At 31.2% G+C, this 24,268-nt stretch overlaps 2 protein-coding genes across 5 annotated transcripts in view; both read right to left on the bottom strand.

Moving 5' to 3' along the window:
- Nucleotides 1-14,184, bottom strand: part of LOC123008435 (diacylglycerol lipase-alpha) — a 48,360-nt gene extending 34,176 nt beyond the window's left edge. Inside the window, exons 1-2 of one of the 4 annotated variants that reach the window (XM_044404228.1) lie at nt 14,049-14,184; nt 6,241-6,577 (exon numbers count right to left, since the gene is read on the bottom strand). In XM_044404228.1, coding sequence (XP_044260163.1) covers nt 6,241-6,335 — 95 coding nt within the window. In that variant the 5' untranslated portion in view covers nt 6,336-6,577; nt 14,049-14,184. Of the gene's footprint in view, nt 1-6,240; nt 6,578-11,172; nt 11,361-12,310; nt 12,357-14,048 lie in introns of those variants that run through there. The other 3 variants (XM_044404229.1, XM_044404230.1, XM_044404227.1) reach the window with 3 other exon arrangements.
- Nucleotides 14,185-21,148: 6,964 nt separating this feature from the next.
- Nucleotides 21,149-23,448, bottom strand: LOC123008639 (protein regulator of cytokinesis 1-like). The gene is made up of 4 exons (XM_044404564.1): nt 23,261-23,448; nt 21,873-23,208; nt 21,503-21,829; nt 21,149-21,451 (listed from the first exon to the last, which is right to left on the bottom strand). The coding sequence occupies exons 1-4, from the start codon at nt 23,311-23,313 to the stop codon at nt 21,302-21,304; spliced, it is 1,866 nt and encodes a 621-aa protein (XP_044260499.1). The 5' UTR covers nt 23,314-23,448; the 3' UTR covers nt 21,149-21,301.
- Between the last annotated feature and the right edge of the window lie 820 nt (nt 23,449-24,268).

Raw genomic sequence — 24,268 nt, 5'->3', positions numbered from 1 at the left:
ACACAGGGCGGCAAACATAAAGATTTTTGTCATTATTCATGTGATTCAACTTGTTCTAAATGACTTTTGTGTGAATCGGCCTTTAAATTAAAAATGCATTTAGACTTCTACAGCCTACTTGATGCACATAATGTGAAAAATAGTATAGGTACTTACTTTGATTAGGGTAAAAAAGACCGAACTTAGGTTTAAACCTTAATTTTAACTAAATTTTCAACGTGAAATTTTTAAAATGTAACAGTGTAACTTACTCTCCCATTGATTCCCATAAGAGTGGAATATTAATCAAGTTATATTTTAAAGACTTTAGTTACCTATGGCTAATCGTAACCGTCACTGTAACAATGCATTTGACAGTCTTTTTTATAAATGTATAAAATAAGTTATATACAGGTGTTCCATTTTTATTGTTACAAATTTAAACAGGTGAAAGAATAGAATATTTATTTTTAAGACATCAAATGTTTCCTACAGTGGCGGACACGGAATTTTGGACATCAAATTTATGTCAGTTCAAAAAATGTCAATGTAAGCCATGCTTTATTGTCATTATGATTGACGTTTGAAACTAAAATTTTAAAGTTTTAGTTGAAATTCCATTTTAGCGTCAATTTTCTATTATTTTGATCTGTCGTCATTTTTTTCTCTAGTATCAGGATAAAAATTCTAAAAACCAAAAGTAAGGTTAGTTGCTAAAGCCCGTTTTACATTTTTATGTCAGTCGAATGACAAATCGTCCAAAATTCCGTGGGCGCCAGTGTATGAACATGTAGCGAAAAATGTTTTCTAAAAAAGAATAGATAAAATTACAAAAGTTGGTACAGCTGATAACCTTTAAACACCTGACGAATTCAAGGATCAAATGTCGAAATTTTTATTCAGAGATGTCCTAACTGGAGGAGTTTAGAGAGTAAAACGGATTTAATTTTAATGCTGTGCAGGGTCTGTAACATAAATTTTAAAATGATTTTACTCAAAAAAGATAATAAGTTGCATCGAAAAAACGCAAGAAACCTCTTTTTTGTGAAAAACTATAAAATTTAGTATTTTGTTGCTGAAAGTGGTAAAACATTTCAGCTAAAATAGTTAGAGTTTTTTTTTTATCTTTAAATTTGTGTGGGTGTATAAAGGTAATCAACTATACCAAGTTTTGTAATTTTATCTAAAATGGTTTCTAAATATTGAACAAAAACCATTAAAACATGCACCTCTTTCAATATGAAATAATCTCTTATTAGAGATAAAAAGTTATTACTTTATCTAATTGTACTATTTGTAAAAATAAATTTTGAGTTAATTATGACATAATTAGATATCACATTGCCCTCGATATAAGTAACTGATAAATCAATATTTATTTAGTTCTTTGACTAATTGTTGTTACACTTTTCATTAGATGTTACAATTTAATGTTTTTTAAGATACTTCACAATAAAATTGCTTTTTGTAGACGTTAGCACCCTAAGAAAGAAAGAAAGAAATTTTAGACAAGTGACAGACAGAACAATTTGGCAAATTATTCGTCTTTTTACAGCCACTTTCGTTCCGAATACGATCAGATAGGGAAACTTCTTCAATTTATAATGTTTTTATAACATGATATTCTATGACCTATACAACAAAAAATTCAAGCCCTACCCAAGAATCAGTAAAACCAAACAAATTTAAAATATGTAATAGGAAAATTAAATAATAAGGAAATGGTCTTTACTAAAATTTTTACGCGTCTTATAATGTTAAACTCTTATTTTCTTAATTTAATAATGCAAAGATTGACAAACACATTTGATTATACTTTTTCTGCCAAAAAGAAATGAATGATTCATTTAACAAATCTGTGTATTAAAATAAAAGTGTCTAATCAAAATCCGCCTTTATTTATCATTGCTTCCGTCATTATAGCGATAACCACGTTTCACAGATCATAGGTCTCAAAAAACATCTATAAAAGTGTACGTAAAAGAGGAAATAATCTAAATTAAAAAATGAGCAAGAAAAGAGTTAGTTATCACTCTTTTAGGTATTAATTATTTCCAAACGGATCATCATTGACTACTACTCGTTCAGGCAATCGCTCTTGTAGAGATGCTAATATAAGATGAAAGGACTCGTAATAGGGTGACGTCGAAAAGGACAGAAAAGGAAGATGGAGTAATCCTAGGGTTGAATATCGATTCTACAGCCACACAAGACACTAATTTCCATTGAAATTTCGCCCAACAATTAACTAAATGTAACAGTAGACTATCCACCTGCGACTATTTAAATCCACAAGAAGTAATAAGAAATGCTAAAAATAGGGAGTCAAATAGGGTGCCGTCCCTTCCTAAATATAAGCACCTCGAGACTTAGTCACCCCTAAGTATGAGCTAAAATTGCAATAATTCAAGTTATTGGATGCTTTAATGTCCAGTAATTCACATCTACCATCGATCAATAAGGGGATCTGTAACTGCAAGGGGATTCCCCCAAAAAACAATAAATTATAAGAGACTTCTGATTTGTTATATTTGAATGTTTTCGGTTAAGACTTCCTTACCCCCAAAACTCAAGAGACCAACAAACCATACAAGCTTTAAGTTATGGGCAATTCACATCACTAAAAAGTATTTTTTTTCTAAGCAATCTAAAACAGTTTAATTCCATTTATAGTACTCGTAATTTATAACAGGTTTCCACCTAAAAAATTTTAGGTATGTCTTGCAAAAAAGTTCAACAATTAATTAAAATTCAATATGAAATAATAATAGTAATTACACCAAGAAAAAGAAATAGTATATTATATTACAAAGTAGAGAAGAGATTTTTTTATAGCTGTTGATTTCCCAAGATGCATAAGCATGGTAGCGAGAGAGAAAAATTCTTTACTAGCTAGGGCAGAAAATATCAAAAACACAATATACATGTCTTCTAAAGCTAGTAGTGACAAAAAACACTAATCTCTATACATATAATCCAACCATATTTTTAAAAGTTGATAATAGTTACGTTAAAAAATATATTCCTTCTACTCCATACTGTTGAATAAACTACAAACATACGTCATAATCGTATAAAGTATGACTATGATTCATTTTTTCCTCTATAAAAGCTTTAAGAGCAGTAGTCATTTTTTAAACAATGCAAATATTATACAGGTTGTCAAAATTGACCTAGTAATAGTAACAGTACAGAAATACTGTAACAAAAAAAAACTCACACATTTGTTATTACTAAGAATGTTATTTAACTCTAAAATATTGGTACACAGTTTGAGGGTCACTGAGCTTATTTCCTAGTTCAGATAAAATTGTACTGTTGTAACAAATAAAAAAATCGTATCTATGACAATGAAAGAGAAAAGTGACTTCATAGTTTTGACACTGTCATCATTTGATTTGCTTTTGCTTTAATTTTTTTCCAAAATCTATGAATATAAAATAAAATAATAAATTGGTTGTCATGATTATGATTTACGGTAAAACACAAGTAATGATATTAATGGCCATTATTGCAGCCGAAACAGCAGTTCTCAAACAAATAATATAAAATAAATTATTTCCTTTCACAACGTGAATTTATATTTTATATAGTGAGTTAGTTTTCTTTTACAGTGAATATCATCTCATTTCAGCTTCAACCTCAAGATCGTAAACACCCTGTATACACGGTGAGTTTTAACTTACGCATAAACTTAGAAAATGATAGGTAAATAACTTAAATGAAACTTTTTCTTATTTTGGACAAATGTCAAAAAAATACCACTTAACTCTTCCAAAATCAAGAAAATAGCTGTGGACAGGTGTGGCGTGAATAAATGTAATGTAATGTAATCAATAAAAATCTTATTAATAAAAAATAGAGTTTTGCAAGTGATTAGAAAAGAGCAAAAGATTTTTTCGATTTTGAGTCTGAAGGAAAGCTTATTTCGATACCAAAACCGATGCTTTAATGGACCATTTCAACACCAATTCGAGTGCTGAAATAGACTAGTACAATTTACTTTTTTTAAAGGTTGGTAATGATCATTTTCAGCGGCCTGTTGAGCGATTTCTCTTATTTCAGAAGGTGTGCACGAAATATTTGCAGTACTCATTGTTAATCCAACAAAATTTTGAAAAATATTCGAGACTTGACACTTCGAAAATCGAATTTTCCAAACTTTGTGACTTGTATTACTAACTATTATTATTATTAGAGCAAAAATTCCCAAAACTTCCGAAACAGCTTCGCTGCTCGTTTCATAAACCTGAACTCGTTTCATAAAACTTGCCCTACAAAACTTTAATATACTATTTTAACACCGTGTATCTCAGTAAGAAACTTTTATTAATTTCTTTTTCACTATTAGTTATTATTTAGCTTAACCTGTCATATGCAATAAGTTAAGACTCACCCTGTATTTTGGTTTACTTAGCACACTGCCACAAAACAATGTTTTTTCCTATTGTTCTAATTTTTTTTTTACAAAATTTTGAAAGTGCCTGCTTTCACTAAATTTTTTTATTAATAAAAAATTAAATTCCGCAAGTAAATACATAGTACTTTGCTCTGTCGTTCGATATATTTTTTAAGTGTTTTAGTATTCGGAGTACTAACCATAAGTGGTTAAATGAAGTGATTAGAAAAGTACAACATTTTTTATCTCATCTGTAGATTCGTTTTTCTAATTTGCGTTTATTAACGTTTCTCAGTAGGAGTCGTTTATGGCTATCTATAAAAGCACACTGTACTTTAATGAATTTAGGGTTATTTAGTTTTTGTATGTCGCTTCTGACTTGTCAGGTAACAAATTTTGCGTTGTTGCTTCGGCAATTTCGCGAATTTCGGACGGAATGCAAACTAAATTCTGTTGGCTCATATTTTATTTATTATTATAATGTTGTAACACTAATAACTAATAATTTTCAAATTTTATTTTTAATGACAAACGGCAGAAATGATTCAAAAATTCAGGTGGGCGCCGAGTCTTACCAACCGATACCAACTAACACAAAATTCTCTAGACGACAAAAATATATTTTTTTTAATTAAAATAAGAAAAAAAGGGGGTGCAAATTAGAAAAAATAGCATAAAATACTCGTTTTATAATGGCATTAGCGCACTCATCCCATAGAAAACTCGCCTACGGCTCGTTTTATAACTTGGGATTCGTGCGCCAATCATCATATACTATTTTAACACGGTATATCTCAGTAAGAAACTTTTATTAATTTCTTTTTCACTATTAGTTATTATTTAGCTTAACCCGTCATTCCCTAAAATTATGCATATAAGTTTTTCTGTTTTTTTGTTGTTCTAATTTTTTTTACAAAATCTTGAAAATGCCTGATTTCACTTAAACTTTTTTATTAATAAAAAATAGAGTTTTGCAAGTAAATAGAACTTTCTGTGTTCTGTGTTCTGGTATTCGGAGTACTAACTATAACTGATTAAATTAAGTGATTAGAAATGTGCAAAAGACTTCAATTTTTCATCTTATCTGTACACAACTTTATTGTGATTTTGTTTCGCTATTCGATGTAAAAATATCGGTGTTGTCTTTATGTCTTTTTAAGTATAGTACTTATATGAAATGCAACAGAACAAGTTGAAGTTGACTTTTTAGATCATCTTGCCTTTCTTATCTACTCTTTAAATGTCTTTACACGAAAATAAACCCCGGAATTATTTAGCAATGTTTTGTTTACAACATTTTGAGATACATATTTGATTATCAAAATACGAAACAATATGTTTAAAGGAATTTTATTTTTGTGAAAAAATACTAAGTGGGTATCAAATAAAAACACAGTTAACAAAAAACAACAAAAAAAATATTTTAGGTAAAATAAAATTGGAATACTTAACTTTTATAAAATACGCATAACAATGACCTAGAAATTATAAATATGCATAAACATTTGTAAAAAATTAACAAATTAGGTAACCTAAAATTCAGATTTAATTAATTTCAAAAAATCTAGAAAAATTTTGGATCAAAAGTGTATGCTTTTAAAATAACAGTTTGGTTTGGTGATATAATACAGTAATCGGGGGGATTGCACCCAATTAAGACGCTGGCGAATGCAAAAAAAAAATTCAACCCTAAATAATTCTCTTCAAGCGATTGTTCCAAGCAATTCAACGATTGGCAACCCCTCGCTGAAACCCCTATTAAGCGTTTCTGCGACCTTTGACCTTATAAACCCATTGCACTATTTGGTTCGATACACTCGCGCTGCTTTCATGCATCACAGAAAGTCTTAAGACACACTTACCAAATCAGGTGGACGGTGAAGAGAAAAACCCCAGGCACGACCAAATCGTCCGATCCAACACTCCATCGTCTCCGAAAAACGACTATTCCTGGCATATTATCACAACTTCAAAAAACAGTCCACCACTAACTCTTCATTCTCTCTTCGTCGCACTGCTACATAACACTGGGGGAATCACTTTTAGGAGCCGTTGCGTCTGTCATTATCTCTGGCATTGTACGAGAACACATCACACTCACATTTTTATCAATAAGAACTCTCGTGGCTGGTTTTGAGGAAAGTTTGTTGGTTAGTGGTGACCAGACTTGATGTTACCTTGAATTTGTCCTCGTTGAGGCTGTAAAATGATGCAACAGAGTATTATTTAAATGTCACTAGAGGGTGATAAGAGTATATGCCAATACAAATTTAAATACAATTAGCTTTATTAGAAAAACTTCATTTCTGTAAATTTATAAAATTTAACGAAAAACATGAATCAGATATCGTTATCTTATTCTTATCAAACTTCATAGTAAAATATCTCTTAACTACATCCAATTTTAAATAAATATTTTCGTTTGATTATTTTTGCAATCACTCGCACATACAAATATTTTTTAAGAACAAATAACGTCATAATATTTTTTTTAATTACACAGGGCGACAAAAAAAAAAGTCACGTTGTGACAACTTGACAAATGTTATATGATTTTGTTCGTCTCAGTAAGACAAATCAAATGCACTAAAAAAATTCAAAATTTGAACTAAATATTTTTTTCTAATTTAAATGAATTTAAAATACTTTAACTTTAAAAATCATTACTCAATAACGATTAGGCCGATTTCCTTCAAATAAAAACCATTCTAAAGGGATGGACTTGCCCTTTAGAATAATATGCAATTTGAAATTCGAACAGTGTTCGAAGAAGTTCGAAGTAAATCGAAGTAATCTAAGAAAAACCCTACGAGTAATTTTTTTTCATCATTACCATCGTGTAGAGCATTTTTTATTAGTAAGAATCCAAATTTTTAAAATAATATACCGAGTAGTTTTTAAAATATGATTTTTTGAAGTTAAGGTTTGCTATTCACGTATGGCTCCATATAGGAGAAATGCATGTTAATCTTACTTAAAATTGCATTTTTATAAAAGTATTTGTTTTAAGACTCTTCTTTTGCTTAAAAATGGTCAATTGCACCTTTTTTGTTCTAATTAGAATAAACAAAAAACTGTTTCTTTACTTAAAACAAACAAAGAGTACCTGGGTACTAATTAAAGCAAATAAAGAGTTTTTTGTTCTAAAAATGATCACTGATCATTGAACAAAAAGGATCTAGAAGTTTAAAGCAGTAGCTCTAAATATAAGAACAAATCTTTTTCAAATTAAATAACTTTCCATTCAGATTGTTCACTTTGTTCTAGCTTTCTAAACTTTTTTTTGAAAATGTTCTCAGCAAATGCTTTTTCATCACTTTTTACTAATGTTGAATGCAATAAGTCAGTTGCTTCGTGTGCAACTGTTATCACAACAACTACTACCTACAAGCTAACTGAATCTAATCGTAGAATATACCAACAAAATAAATCAGGTGACTTATTGCATTTAACATCACTCGAAAATGATGAGACAGCATTTGTTCAGAACATTTTTAAAAAAAAGTTCAATTTGTTTTAAGTGAACAAACAGTTTTTGTTTATTGTAATTAGAACAAAGAAGGTGCGATTGACCATTTTTAAGCAAAAGAAAAGTCTTAAAACAAATCTTTTATAAAAATGCAATTTTAAGTAAGATTAACATGCATTTCTCCTATATGGCGCAATACCTGAATAGCAAATCTTAACTTCAAAAAATCATATCTTAAAAACTACTAAGTATATTTTTTTTTAATTTGGATTACAACTAATAAAGAGATGCTCTACACAATGATAATGATGAAAAAAAATTTACTCGTAGGGTTTTTCTTAGATTATTTCGATTTACTTCGAACTTTTTCGAACACTGTTCGAAGCAAAGTTTGCCAATATTCAACTTCAAATTTTACATCATTCTAAAGGGCAAAGCCATCCCTTTAGAATGGACTTTATTTGAAAGAAATCGGCCTAATAGTTATTGAGTAATGATTTTTTAAATTGAAGTATTTTAAATTCATTTAAACTAGAAAAAATTATTTTGTTCAAAGTGTGTGGACTTTTTAATTTTTTTTTAGTGCATTTGATTTGTCTCACTAAGACGAACAAAATGATTTAAAATTTGTCAAGTTGTCACGACATGACTTTTTTTGTCGCCCTGTGTTATGAAATAGGAATAAAACCATATTCGGTGTTTCAACTTAAATAATAAACTAAATAAAGTAGTTGACCACAGACCTTCAAAAAATGTATTGTATTGTATTGACATGAATCCAAATATCTGTCATTAAACTAATAATAATAATTTATTAAAATTATAAACTTAAATGAATGAATTTGGCAAAAAGACAACTTTTTATGAGTATAGTTAATAGAATTATAATAGTTCTAATATAACATTAATATTTTTGGTATAGTTCCAAAACATAGTACTGCTTCTACTCCTAAAAATATTCTTCAAACTATTAAAAAAAAATAGGTTATACATAGATTTTCTATTTAAGTAATAAAAGCTTTGCAATAAAATTGTTGAGTGTCAGCAGTAGGTGTCAGTTTTATCACAGTCAGATAAAGAACAGTAAATGCAATGCAACACACTTAAATTAATATTTTGCATGCAGTGTCATCATAAATTCTTCGTTAAAGATATGTACATAATTATATGAACGGTCAAAATCACGAAGCGGCAAATTAAAATCACAAAAAAATAGCGACTGCAGCTCATGGATGACGCTAGAGAGCTAAAAATAGGTTTAATCGAGAAAATAGTACCGACATACGAAAAAATTGTACATATGTTAGTCACAGCTAAATCATGTTACGGAACATTTAATTTTAAAGCACGAATTTTCCATTGGAAAAAGTAAATGGCTATTCATCAAGTATTCAATTTAATTTCTAATCTTAGTGGCCTGTTCGTTTGAAATCAAATTGGAAGTACTGAATAATATAAAGACATAAAATAAGAGATTTGTGAAGATCATGTCTTCTGTGTTTATGCTTCCTATTGTTGCCAACTTAATTTTAAAATCACAAATTACTATGATTGGAAATTTAATTGAACAGATGTTATTATAAAATACGGGTAGTCGTAGATATACTTAAAAACTTAAAAATGGTAGTCTATTATTATATTACGAGTATATGTAGTATAAAAGTCTAATCTAATCCAAACTAAAATGATTTTCAAGTATACGACTTATATAACACAAACTGTTTTAGAAATGAGTTACAATATAAAGTTATTGATTATAGAAAACCTACTAAGTGCATCGTTTACGTCGATTGTACTTTCTTACAATCTAATTACACATCCTCAAAGTTTTCTTGCTCTACATGATATAGTAATACCTGCTTTGTTGTGTATAATCTCCAATTGTAACAAAAAAAAAATAGTAAAATTGTCTTTTACTACTGTTTTTTTCATTTTCTGACTAACTAACAATTTTTGCACATAAAGGTTTTTCCGAATCACCGTCGTTATGCTAAATTTTTATTGATTTTTGGAATAATTCATTTCCTCATCAGAAAAATATTATCTTTAAAAATTTCTTTCGTGTTACCTAAAACAGTAAAAAAGCATAATTTATGTAGATGTGTCAGAACTCGCGCTCTAGAGAAAACTTTCAAGCAAGATAATACGACACCAGGAACATGGAAAAAATGTTTAAAAAATTCTATGTCAAATAATTTTGACATTTATTTTTTGACATTTGACATTTTTTATGTCTATTTAATGATACCGATAATCATGTATATGTTTTTTATAATTATTTACAGATTTGTCAACAAGAAATTACCACCTAGGATTTGAATTTTTAGGAAAATTACGTTTTTCATGTAGTTTTTACTTGAATTTTCAGAAGTAATTTTGAATGCCTAGGGTTGGTAACCCCTTGTTGTTAACGGTTGACGTTTTCTGTTAACCTGCTGTCATATACAACCGACAGGTGACATAACCTAAATTTTTGACACTAGCTACGATCTCTTTTGTTTGTCACTACAAACCAACCTAACCAAATTTATGGCAACCTATTTACGAATACCCCTAAATCCTAGGGAGTAATTTCTTGTTGATACGATAATAGTAAAGATACAAACATTTTGCCAATAAAAGCCACAAATAACATTGAACAGAGTTATAATTTAGGATACAGCTTCCTTGTTTCCTCTTCTAATAGTCTGTAGCAAAAAAACTTGGAAAGTTATTTTTCCAACAGAAATAAATAGAGTCAAAGTGTAAAATTAAACTCTCATAACTTGGAAATTTTTATAGATAGATTTTTTTTTACATTTTTTCCATGTTCCTGATGTCTTACCTTATATGGCATTTTTCTCTGAGGCGCGAGTTCTGGTGCACCATGTATAAATCCATCTTTTAATCAAAAATAATTGAGAAAATGCAACATTAGCTAGGCCACAAAATTGGGGAGAAAAAGTTTACAAAAAAAACACATAATTTTCCAAAATCTAATACTTCGAATCTAATATTCTCCTCTGAGAGTTCAAAATCGGTTAATTTATGATAATTTTATTCAGAAGAAAGGCGTGCCACTAAAAATGCAAATTGTATATTATTTCTTGCAACAATAAAAAAATCTCTAACATTCTGTATTATCTATCATAAAACACACAAACATTTTAAATATTTGTTTATACTTGAGGGCACGATTAAAATAAGAATAGCCACGAGCTACATAATAGGAGCAAGCTACACATCCGTCTGTGATGTAATTACAATAATAACAGTAATAAAAATAGTACAACACCTACATTACTCACTCCTCACTATACCCATCGGGCATCGAATGGCTATTTACCTTAGTCACGGTGACACAATTTGATCATAAATGAAACACAAAAAACATCAATGCTTTCACTCTCCCCGATTTTTTTTAACACATAGTATATTATTCACGAGAAAATCAGTTTTTGCATCAAGTTACCATTCCGACCGTCGTTTACGCACTATGTCGCCTACTAAGACGTCGGTGTCAGCGTCTGCTGGGTGAATGCTTGAAGTTCGTTCACAATGTGTCCGACAAAGACAAGAAGGTCGCGGGTGTATGGAAATGAAGAAGGAATGATAGTGGTGCTTTTGCTAACGACAAGGAAAGAAAATTCTTTGTTGGCGTCGGCATTTTCACGGGGTGCGCGACGCAGGCGCCACGACGCCCCCGATATGCACGGCCCAGATATACCTACCACCGAAGTGAATAAATCGGTAGAAAGATCTCTTCATTTGAGTTTTGACGGGTTTATTAGGTGGAAATGGTGATAATAAATTTGGTTATTTATACCACAGCTAACGGACTGATAATATTTTGGTAATTACAAGGGAAAATATAAACCTTATCTAGATTATTAAAACAAAATAATGGAATATTTTAATCAACAATATAGCAAAAACCTTGTTTTAGTAAACTCTACATGCACGTAATAGACTGAATAAACTTTGATACTAAACAAACCAAAAAAAAAACTATTAATTTAGCAAAGTATTTACTAAAAGTTATTTAAAACAAAGATCTGGAAAAAATCAGTTTATATTTAAATTCACATTCAGAACTCTTTTTTTGCATTAGACAATTGTTTGTTCATTTGTGGAATATGCCTTAGTAATCTAAAATTTTGGAAGTTGTAAATAGATTGAATAATAAGTGTATTATTGCTTATCGTTCGTTTGTGGTCAGTTTTAATTTTGTTAAAAAAGAGAAACATGGGCGGAGAGGCACGATATAGTGGTTGTTATTTTATATAAAAAAAAAGATTCTTTTGATTTTTTACAAACTCGTTCTAACTTAAATTTTCAAGAAACTACTATTTACATCACAATAAACAATAACGAATAAACTGTTATTATTCATTTTGACTCTTTTTTTTGCCCCCCCTGACCATAATCTCTGCGGGTGCCTAGTTCAATACAAAAAAAAATCAAAAAAATAGTTATTTACGAACCAAGTACAAGAAGACCATTTTTCGAGCATGAGCATATTATTTGACACACGAACGACAAAGGAGCGAGTGCTTCATCTGCGCGAATGCGCCGAGGACGTTTTCGCACATCGAAAATAGATTATGCCCCCCCCCCCCAATTTACGTTTACGGTTAATTATTGCGTTTGTAAATTATGCAAATTTATGTAACAAAGTTGAATGTCGCCATTTTAAATGTTTATTTTGTTATACCATTTTAGACACAATAGTTATTTATTGTAAGAGTGTGTTAGGTAGCGTTTTATCCACGCAAGAATGTTTAACCGCGAGAACGCGGTTAAATTTCTCAAGTGGATAAAACGCGACTAACACACGACTGCAATATAACGTTTTATCTATAATCACAGGCCCAAATTATTCCAAACTTAATTAAAAATTAAACTGACATTTAAACGTCACGCCAAATGTGCTTTCGGTTAAACGTAGTAAGCTGTTACGCGGTGCGCTGGTTAGTAACAGTGGAATAAAGTTACTTTCTTCCACTAGTGGATAAAGTGGTACTTTATACGCATCTAAAGTAGAAAAAAAAGTCTCTTTATAGAGTGATTGTGAATAAATTATTTAAATACCGTAGACGTTCTTTAATTTAAACAAGACAACATTTTGTCTTTGGACAAAATTGACTCCAGAGACCAAATAGCTTACCTTTGACTAAGGGTTTATATGCAAAAGTTTTATACCGCATTGACCGCTATAACCTCCTAACGTTTGGCAACATCTTTTTGAAACACCCTGTAAATTTATTACGATATTAACTAAAATGATTTTTCTTTTAGTCGCCTTTGCATGTAAATTTTTCTGTGTCGCTCTACTCTTTTTGAATCAGATAGTTCTGTCAACATCAGTGACGACTGTCAATTAGAATAACATTAACATTTGAGGTTAATTAGATTCAATATTTTTTAAAGCGGCATTGTTTATTTTGCATGGAAATTCCATAGGCAACCAGATGAAAATCATTTTAAAACACGCTGTATAATTGTAAGCTATAATTTGGTACTCTATGCACTAACATAATTATTAGATTATAATATTTTTTAAGAACTTATTTCAAATTTCAAAATGCATAGTTAAAAAACTCGTATGTCAATATACATACCAGGTGAATAAAAAGTATGGAACCTTAAACTATTTATTTTTTGAAAAAACTAATTGATAAAGTACTATAAAAATGTGATGAAGAAGAATAAAATTTTTCGAAATTTCCTTTTGTTTTTGAGTTCTACAAAAAACTTAATTTTTTTAAATGGCAACCCACTATAAAATCATTTTTCTCATAAAAGCTATACTCTAAGAATTACAACTATCTAATTTATATTTAATTTTTTTTTTTAATTTTTCTCATAAATTGCAATTTTGACAAAAAAAAATCGCATAACTCAAAAATAAAACAAAATTTCGTTCTGAAAATACGATCACATTTTTTATATTACCTTAATTTATATTAATTATTATTTTCTGCAGGCAAATGATTAAAAATAAATCCGCTTGGTTTCATACTTTATATTCACTCTGTACAATGGCGAGTATTAAATTTTGGTAGGTAATTTCATTTTGAAATTTAATTTTATCTCTTGTCAACCTTCTTTCAAAAATGAATACAATAAATGTCAAAACACTACCCCAAAAACTAGTTAACAAAATTTTTTTTTATTGTGTAGCCAGTCTCTAATTTCAACAAAGTGAAAATAATTACTTACCATGATGGAGAAAGGATTTTTTGAAGTTGAGATAGTTGATCAGTTGGGGCTAGTAAAAAATTCCGTCAATTTCAAGACATTTGACATCCACACGTTCGTTTCACAAGAGAGCATGTTAAGCAATGACAAACCACCAGAATTTAATGCTCGCCATTGTATAATGTGGTGTTGTCTTTTTTCTTGTTGGTTGGTTATTTTTAGTGTTAATAGAGAATTTGACCACAAACAACGTTGAGACCACATCTAAATTCTTTCGGATTTAGTCACCACTGAGTAACAGACATTTCTAAAAAGAACACTACCTTTTATCACTTACACTTGAGTGCAAAAAAACGCAAATCGATTTTTTTATATCGACTCTCCCAACGAAAACTATAGTAACTCATAAAAATTGGCTTAGAGTTACGATGGCTTATGCAGGGTCCAAAATGTAAAAACAATGAACAAATTTTTTTTTAATAAACAATTTTATTACCAAAACTTAGACCCTCAGTTAATTTCAATAATATTAAACAGTTCCTTGATTTTTTATTAACAATCAAAGATTCAATGCAGTTTTTCTCAAAACTGTAAATTTTGAGTTACTTACTATAGTTTTCATTGGGAGAGTCGATATAAAAAAAAATCGATTTGCGTTTTTTTTTTGCACTCAAGTGTACAGTTGAAGACAAAATACTTTGGTCGTTAATGTCACTTGAGTGACATTAAATTGTAAAGCATGCTTTAGATATAAAGATATAATAGCTGTCAATAATTTAAAATTGACATTTATTTTTCATTTTAACGTTAAAGCTTGAATTACATTAAAGTGTCAGAAAAGTGACAACCAAAGTATTTTGTCTCCCACTGTAAGTGGTAGAGTAATTTGGCCTGTTAATAAATGCTAGTTTTTTGACGTTGTCTTTGTCACAATTCACAAGTTCATAACTGTGAGGCATCTTCCAAATTTCTATCAAGTTTTTCTATAATTTTCCATTTCGTTTTTATCACTGACTATAACACTATCACCAAATACGACATTTCTTTTCATAGTTTTCTAACCTTTTTGGGAACAACCTTTTTCACACTATGTAAATCTCTGAAAAATTTGACAATTTTGTTTTTAACAATTTTTTGCACTCAAGTGTAGTTAAAAATGCGCAAAAATTTGTTTATACAGGATGATTCAAAAATGTCGAACCAACTCTCAAATGGTGATAGAAGACTTTCAGCTAAACATAAAAATGAATGCAGATTTTTGTTTTAAGCATGTTTTTTTATTGATAAACACAAAACTATCAATTTTCATATTATCATGTAGGCAACTTATTTTTTTTTTGTTTTTGTTGTCGTTAGAATTAATTTATTGTTAAATTTGTTAGTTTTTTAAAATAGTATATTATGTAACTATAAACGCCACTTTAGACATGAGTTTTATTAGGCACGAGCGAAGCGCAGCAGAGCGAGTGTTTAATGAAACGAATGTCTAGAGAAGCTTATACACGTGTTTTAGAAAAAGCATTTTCCTAAGACCTACTAAAAATTTTATTACTTTTAAGTTAAATGCGGTATTGTTAAGAGTAAACCCGATGTAAACAAATCATAAATTAGTGGAACCCACCCGGATCCAGAAACCAAGGAAACAGGTCAGTTTTTAACAGGGTCGGATTATTTACTTTCTTTTTGTCTAAAATACTTGAAATATTTTAATAGTTTTTGATGTAGTCAAGTATTTTAAGAAATTTAAAAAAGCCAGGTGGTTATCAACAAGTTATTATTAAATAAATCAGATTTTTTCAATAATAGCTTGGTAAAACTCTACCACTACTTTGGTTTTAAATACGGCCCTGTTTTATTCTGGTGGGTGCAGCAACACTTGCAAAGGAACGTGATTTTTCTATACATACTGTACTTTTCCTACAACCACCACAAAAAAATTTACTTAAATTAAATTTTAAAATAAATGACAGAAAGCTAAATTTAGCCTGTGTGCTATTAGCAACGTAACTAATACGCATATTAGCCACGAATTGTAATTATAATTCCCCCTCATGATTTTCACGAGCCGTTCAGTGTGTCTGTCCTTGTCAATTGAAAGTGAAAATATCAATGAAAATAATTTGCATTGAATGTTGACCATGTAACTTTTTAAAAAAGAGAACTTTTTGCCCCAAAAAATTATCAGCAGGTTGAAATCAAATTGTCAATCAAGTCATTATGGCCAACTACTCAAACGCCGAATTGACTAGTGTACAGTTGGAGACAAAATACTTTGGTCGTCACTTTTGTGACACTTTAATGTAATTCAAGCTTTAACGTCAAAATGAATGACAATTTCAAATTAATGACGCTATTATATTTTCCTATCAAAAATATCTACATACAACTTGTGAACTATGATTGACAGTAGCTAAAAATAAGGTTAACAGTCCTAAAGCATGCTTTACAATTAAATGTCACTCAAGTGACATTGACGACCAAAGTATTTTGTCTCCAACTGTACGGGCATCACTTCCAAGACCGATTTTCACAAAATGTTTGGGCAGCGATCATTAAAGATCACTTTAATTGGACCCTAATATTTACCTCATCGTTTAACTAGCGCCGTTTATCAGGATTTTTTGGAAAATCTGTTGTCCGATCTGATGGAAGACGTGCCCTTGACGACAAGAAGGGAGATATGTGGTATTTACAAGATGGAGCTCCATCAGATTATGCCAAAGTCGTCACCAATGGATTGAACAATCTTTTTCCCTAGAGACGGATTGGTCGCCAATGGCCACCGCGGTCACCAAATTTAAATACGTGTGTTTTTTTTGGGAGATCACATGAAACAATTAGTGAATTAGTGTACGCAGCTCAAAGTAATACCTTCGTATTACTTTGTATTTTTTTTGCTTTATTTTGAATACAAATTATTTAAATATCGTCGATGTCTTAAATGTAAACAAGATAGCATTTCGTTTTTGAACAAATGTGACTCCAGAGACTAAATGGCTTATTTTTGAATTTTTGACTAGGAGTTTACATGCAAAAGTTTTATACCGGATTGATCACTATAACTAATTCAGTCAAAATAGACAAATCGGTGGAAAAAAGTTCTAGAGAATTGATTTTTTTTTAAACGTTTTCTTTACACTTGGGTAGACAAAATTTTTAACTGGAATAAAATTCATAATTTTAATATAAACGATTTTTGTAAAAATCCTAAAACAGGTCGATTTTTATTTTTCCTTGTGCATTATTTCACACATATGGTTTTTGTTTATCTACTTTCTGAAATGCACAGCCATCTACCATTTTTTTTTCAAATGTAACGGTATGACAAGTGACACTTCGTTTGAAAGGTCGTTTTGCAAGAAATACAATGTACAACTATTTATTTTCTGATTGTTTTTAAAACTTATATGAAAAAAATAAAACCAATCCTATAAGATGAATTCTATTTAATGCAACAGATATTTAAAATGGATATCGTTCCTTTTCTCACAAACTACAAAACGATTGTAACATGTATTCCTTACATTTTGCAACATTTCGAGTGTGATTTGCGACAAAATCGAATAACATTGAGGACCTTAAGGAACGTTTTAGGAAAAAAATTAGGCAAATCACCCGAAATGCATGTTACTTTTGATTTGCAATGTACCCGGAAAGAAACGTTGCCCATTTTGAACATTTATTGCATTAAAGAGTATTCATTTATTTAAGTTAAAGATTTATTCTTATTTTTCTATTACGTAGGCTTTGAAAATATTCAGAACACAAATAGTGCGTTGTATTGCTTGTGATGTGGGCTTTGAAATGAGGTGTCACTTGTTATACTATTACATTTGGAAAAAAAGTTATAGGTAGTTGTGCATTTTAGAAAGCAGATCAACAAAAACATGTGTGTCAAATGTTGCGCAAGGAAAAATAAAAATCGACCTGTTTCAGGACTTTTTACAAAATTCGCTTATATTCAAATTATGAATTTTATTCTAGTTAAAAATTCGACTCTGTATATCAAAAGTCCCTAAAGATGGAGGGCGAGCTCGAGGAGAAGCTCGGGAAGAATCTTTCAATTAACTTATTTTACATTAAAATTAATGATTTGGTACGCCTTTCAACCGTCTAGCTAAGAAATGATACAGGTATTTTTTATAAACTTATTTTTTGTTAAACGGTTATTTATTTGTTTTGGCTTAGTTATGCAATTTATCTTAGAGGCTACACCCTCGTCTTTTACAGTTTTTTAAACATTTAAGATGACTCGAGATGACTTCACGTCACTTCTTAATAAAGTTTTGTGTTTATTTAATTAAGTCAGAAGCGGCATCCAAAAACTAAATCACCCTAAATTCATTTGTTATACTACTCGTCACGATATTTGAACTGTTGTAAATCTTAAGTCGGGTACTCGAATTACTCTTAACAATAGAGACATTTGGGTTGTTGTAAATAATCCAACAGTAAACACCAAAGAATGATGCATAATTATGTTGTTGACTAGAATGTTGTTTTTTAGAGTGGACTCCGATGATACCTAATTTCGGTAACACACGTTGGTGCCAGCCGGCTCTCAGATTGGGCGTGGGGAGGGGAAGAAAACAAAAAAATTGGGCCTCACTAATTGTTTTCCCTCAACTAGAAGGGTGAAGAAAGAAAAAAACGTTATCCCGAAAAATAGGTTTAGTAATAAAAAAAATTTAAGTTTTAAAAGCAAAAGTTAATAATGAAATTACTAAAAAAAATTGAAAATCTAAAATGTCACCGCTGAACAGAAAATAAAGTTACTAGCAAAATGAATTAATTATATAATTAATCTATATAATTTGTCTGCCACAAACGCATAGATCTATGTTTTGGCCAGAGAAAAAAATAAGAAGGAATATTACGGTTTTGTTAATGTATAGGGCGCTGCAGTTTGGATGTCCGAATAGGGAATCTCCGAAACTAAGAGGTTTGCGGTAGAGATGCCATAAAGAAATTTTCATTTCTTAGGACAGGCACGTTTCAAAGGTTTGTAGGAAGAGATGGTCCGTAAGAGAAATTTGTTTTTGGGCTTTCATCAAAAAAAAAATAATTCATTTAAATATTCAGCTATATTTTGAGATTGTTTCTTTACAAATGTGCATTATCACTTTAATATTAAATTAATATATAAATTCCCAAATGTTTGTCTGTAATAAATTACAAGCCTACCACGAAAATTCCTGAATAAGACTCTTTTGTAAATCTTCAGGGTAGTACCACTAGCAGTGAAAAATTATTATGGCCGACCGCAAGGCTGCTTAATCCTCAATAAAGCTTTGCATACGTCAATCTCAAATATTCCTGGTGACGACTATATTATTATTATTTACACATTTGGAGTGAAAGAGTTTTTCCATGGCCAACTATTATCAAACAAAATATGTATTTCACTTTTTAAGTATAATTATAAAAAAAATATTCTGTTACAAATTTATATTTTTTAGATAAAAAAAAATAAGCTCTTCAAAATTGCAATAGCCGCCTATGATTTCCATTTAAAACAATACAAGTTTATCTTATTATGGCTAAACCAATAACTGAAAAAATTTGTTAACTACATTATTAAATTCCTCGTAAAAAAGTGTCTGTATAATATCTTTATTTCAAATTCGTATCTTCTATAATAACGAAGATATATTTTTTTTTAGATTTCGCCAAAATGTCAACTTTTCTCTGTAAGTCGAAAACAAAAGACCCGCTATCGTCTTAACGATACGATACTTAAATTTCGATACTTAAAAGTCGATGACTTGGAATTTTCACGATACAACCAGATTTAACTCGAACCTCAACTAGATGAGACACGGCTCCCGTACTAGAGCTGAACCAAAAAATGTCTGAACGGTTTTTCCACTCCGCGTTTTAAAGAACGACCTGAAGAAAAAAGTGATAACGGAAGTAAAGATTTTAAATGTACGCGCCAAACAAGAGATAAGAGCAAAACTAGGGACTTTAAGAATGTAACTGAAAATGACATTTAAAGGTTAGATTCAAGTTCAAAACAGAAGACTAATAAGTAAACAACAACGTGGGCAATTAAACTGAGGCCCCCATAGCCCACATGGGAATCCCTAGGGCAGGCGAAAGGAAATATGGTGGCTATTCGGCCCCAACGAATAGCATTTCCGACGATGAAGCACCAACTCGAGATGTTTTTAAACAGAGACATTTACAGGGATAATGGACACTGAAAGGCTATGGCGTTCGAGTTTGCCCACGACTGAATGCTGGACGCACCGAGCCACATAAAAAATGAAGAAAACCTTATGAGAAAGTTGATACAAAGAAAGGGACAACACAGAAGGAACTTTGACGCTCCGACGTCAGTCGTTCGTTCAAAGGCCGTCAAGGGCATTAAAACCGCACCCTTCTAAGTCAGGATGAATTTTTACACGTAACACAGTGTGCTTTTGTAGATAGCCATAAACGACTCCTACTGGAGACGTTAATAAACGTATTATAAACGCAAATTAGAAAACAATTTTTGCTAATAATGTTTTCCTTGAAAAAAAAATAAAAGTGCCTAAGACAAGATTTATTAAAATTTTTAACAAACTTCAATCATTAGCCAAGATAATCAACTTTTCTGTATAGTATTGTGCAAAATTCATTAATTTTTTTTGAATAATTTTTTGACCTCTAATTTAGACGAGCCATTTCATGCAATTCGATGGGTTTTAAATTACATTTTAACTCAACTTCAAAAGCGTTTTTGCAAAAATTTTAAAAAGTAATGAAAATCCTGCATTTACACAACACGTATAATTGCAATCAAATTTTAATTTGTGACTAATTTCAAATTATTAAATTTTAATTCGCCTTCAGTAAAACGACTCTTAGCTAATGGGCGACACATTATGATTACTTTGTTGCGTAGGAAATCTATAGAAAATTAAAATTTTACTTTACTTAAAAAGTTGACACATCAAATAATTCCTCGTAATACGTAATACAGTTTTAATCATTTTGAGTAAATAGTGAGATTTATTGCTGCAATTTGAGCCGGCCGGGTTTATAGGGGTGTCATTCTTTCTGCTCGTGACTGTACACGTACCAGGAGATGCACAAGAACGACTAAATTGTTGATACAAAAGAAGTGGGCAAAGTTTGAGTATGTTATAAATATATTTTTAATTTTTTAACAAAAATAGAAGAGCACCTACACAACTTAAAACTTCGTTAATACAGTATATAATACAAAAAGTTTAAAACAAATGAACTTACAGTTTAAAAATAAAAATAATACAAAACAAAACAGATTAAAATCTGGACGTATTCTTCGGCCTCGGAGTCTTGGGCAGCTCTCCAGGAACAAGAAACTTCTCATTTTTGATAGAAATTCCCTCAGGATTGGTGACTTTAACTCCAAATGTGGTACTTCGCCAGCCTTCTTTTCCGGAAATTTCCTTCTACAAACCCTCAAAATGTAACAAAATCGCTACAACTCCTCAAAAACTTACCTCAAAATCGTGATAACTGGTCGAAACCTCCCCCACATTTTGATTTTCTTTATCAGAACTCCTGTTAAATGACAGTCTTTGCCTTAATCGCTCCCTCCGGGCCGACTTGCGACGATTCCTAGTCTTTGAAATGTTCAATTTCGGCAAACCCGTCTTGCACACTTCCTTCTTAACCGAAATTTTCGCCTTTTTGGGCGGCTCTGTCATCGTAGTGCCCGGAACTTTACGTTTGGAGCAATGACGAGGGGTTAATGACGTAGGAGTGACCATACGATGCGACTGCTGCTCCCTTTGCTGTTTCTTGGCGCTTAATTTTTGCTTAAATTCCTAAAATTCAATCAAACAAAATCCAAATTGCGTTTTTACAAACCTTTTCCTTGTCCTGGTGCAATTGTTGGATATAATCTGGTATAGTTTGTCCAAAAGTGTAAAATTCCTGTCCAATACGCAAATAGTGCACTTGTGCCAAATTTCGAAGCGATTCTTCGACTAGTGGAAGTTGTTTTTTGAGTTTGTTGCGATTTTTCTCCTCGAGTAAGAGTAGCCCTCCGCGATTTTTGTATCGGTTAGCGCCGCCGGAATTCATTTCCAGTTCGAGATGTTCGGCCCACAATTGCTTAAATTCTTCAAGTAGTGTAAAAATGTCGATGTGCTCTTCATAATACCGCTTCCACTTTTCGATTTCGCGGTCATGTAACTCAAATAGATCTTCATTAAAACACTCCGAGTGATAAAAAGTGAAGACATCCCGCTGTTCTTGAGTGCAATGGCACTTGTCCCACAATTCCACCAACTCGGCTCGTTGTTTTTCAATAAAATTCCTCAAGTTGGCCTTTTTCATCTCCTCTAACCGATTTAACTCAATTTTGAGGGCATCGAGCGTCTTTAATGAATGACCGGTGTTGTTTTGTAGGAAAATATCCCGCTCAACCATATCAATCTCAAGTTTTTTCCACAAGTCGTCGATTTTGCTCCTCAATTCTCCAATCTCTTCCTTCACACTTGATAGTCGTGTGACCAACTGGTCGTGGAACTCCCGCAGTTGGGCCATCTCGGCGTCCGTGATCATGACTTGAGTGTTAGTCAAGTTTAAAAGGTCTTTTTCGAACTCGAGATTGGGGCAAACGTCCAATTCGGTGACAATCTCTACGATTTTTTCTTTCAACTGGAAGAAGATTTCTTCACGCTCGAGGGCTTCGGTCTCCAAGCCCTCAACGTATGCCCTGAAATCCTCCAGTTGGCTAGGCAGAGGCAGCGGAGACTCCTCGAGCGGTCTGGGTGCCCGCCCCAGACTGGCACACAGTTTGACTTGTTTCTGGCTTAACTCCGACAGCTCACGACGCCTAATTTGTGCCAAAACTTCGTACTCTTCCACTTTTAGGCTGATTTGGCGGTGGAGCTCGCACAAGGGGATCCCCTCGTAGTTAAATGTGGGGATTTGGAGGTGCAAGTCGCGGCATAAATCCTCCAGTTTTTGCAGCGATTTCATGATTTGGTCGTAGGTTTTTTCTTGGATAGTGTCCATGTCGGCAATTAAGTCCTCATAAAGATTTTCAATCTGGTGGATGAAAATCTTTACGTATTGGTCCAGGTCTAAATCGGCTTCGCCGATTTTGCACACGATATCGCACCAGTTTGACACCGCCCTTTTTGTGCTGCTTATCGAGTCTGCCAGGAGTTTTTCGGCCCATGGCTTGCCCTTGAAACTACAATCGAAACGGTTTTTACGACTTTTTATGGTAATTGCATTGCACTTACATTTCTTCATCAAACTCGTTCATTTTAGATAATTGACGCTTTACGTCACACATTATGACTTGATTCAAGTAAATAAAATAATAAAATGTTAAAACTTTAAAAACTACAGCACAGGAGTTGAACACACGAGACCGGTAAGAACACTAACAACTTTTGAATTCCTTTTAACGTCATTTAATGTCAGTAGAGGCAGCGCGCATGCGCAGTGGTTTATACCTGTTTTAAATAAACAAATAGTCAATAAAAATGCCAGTTATTAGACGAAAAGAACAAACATTTTTCTCAATCCTGACATCATACGAATTTGTTTAATAATCTACAAATTGTAAAATTTAAAAATTAACTTAAATTCGTTTGACAGGTGACAGGTGCACATGCGTAGTTGCCAGTGTTTATAAAAAAAATAAATAAATAATATTCATTGTGATATTAATAAACAATGCCCCTCAGGTAGAAAAGCTGAAACAAGTTAGTCAAAAAATGTAAGATTACAGTTAATCGAATAAAAAAGTTAAAAACTTTAATTTATTAACATTGCTAGTGCGGTACATGCGCAGTAGTTTAGGTTTTTTTTTTAAATGAACAAAGAATTAATAATAAAAAGGCCAGTTATTAAACAAAAAGGAACACATTCTTCTTAATCGTGACAACAAAACATTTTGTTCAAATCTACAAATTTAAAAATTGGAAAAATTAATATATTATTAAATTATTGCGACAGGTGTGCATGTGTAGTTGCTAGAGTTTATAAAAAAATTATATGAACAAATAATACAATTAACAAAAAAAAAAACAATCGGGTAAAAAACGCTTCCATAAGTAAGTAATTAAAAATGTGTAAAGTTACAATTAAGCAAATTAAAATAGGTATTAAAAACTGCGAGTTTCAAACGAAAATTTAGCGCATGCGCTGTAGTTTATGGATTTTTAAATTAACAAATAATTCATCAAAATGCTAGTTTTTAAACAAAAAGAACAAATATTTTTCTTAATTGTGGCAGCTAACAA

Source organism: Tribolium madens, unplaced genomic scaffold (assembly GCF_015345945.1).
Source record: "Tribolium madens isolate multiple individuals breed KSU strain unplaced genomic scaffold, Tmad_KSU_1.1 Scaffold_71;HRSCAF=194;Tcas5.2_LG6, whole genome shotgun sequence".
Lineage (NCBI taxonomy): Eukaryota > Metazoa > Arthropoda > Insecta > Coleoptera > Tenebrionidae > Tribolium > Tribolium madens.
This window is presented reverse-complemented; position numbering and strand designations above follow the sequence as displayed.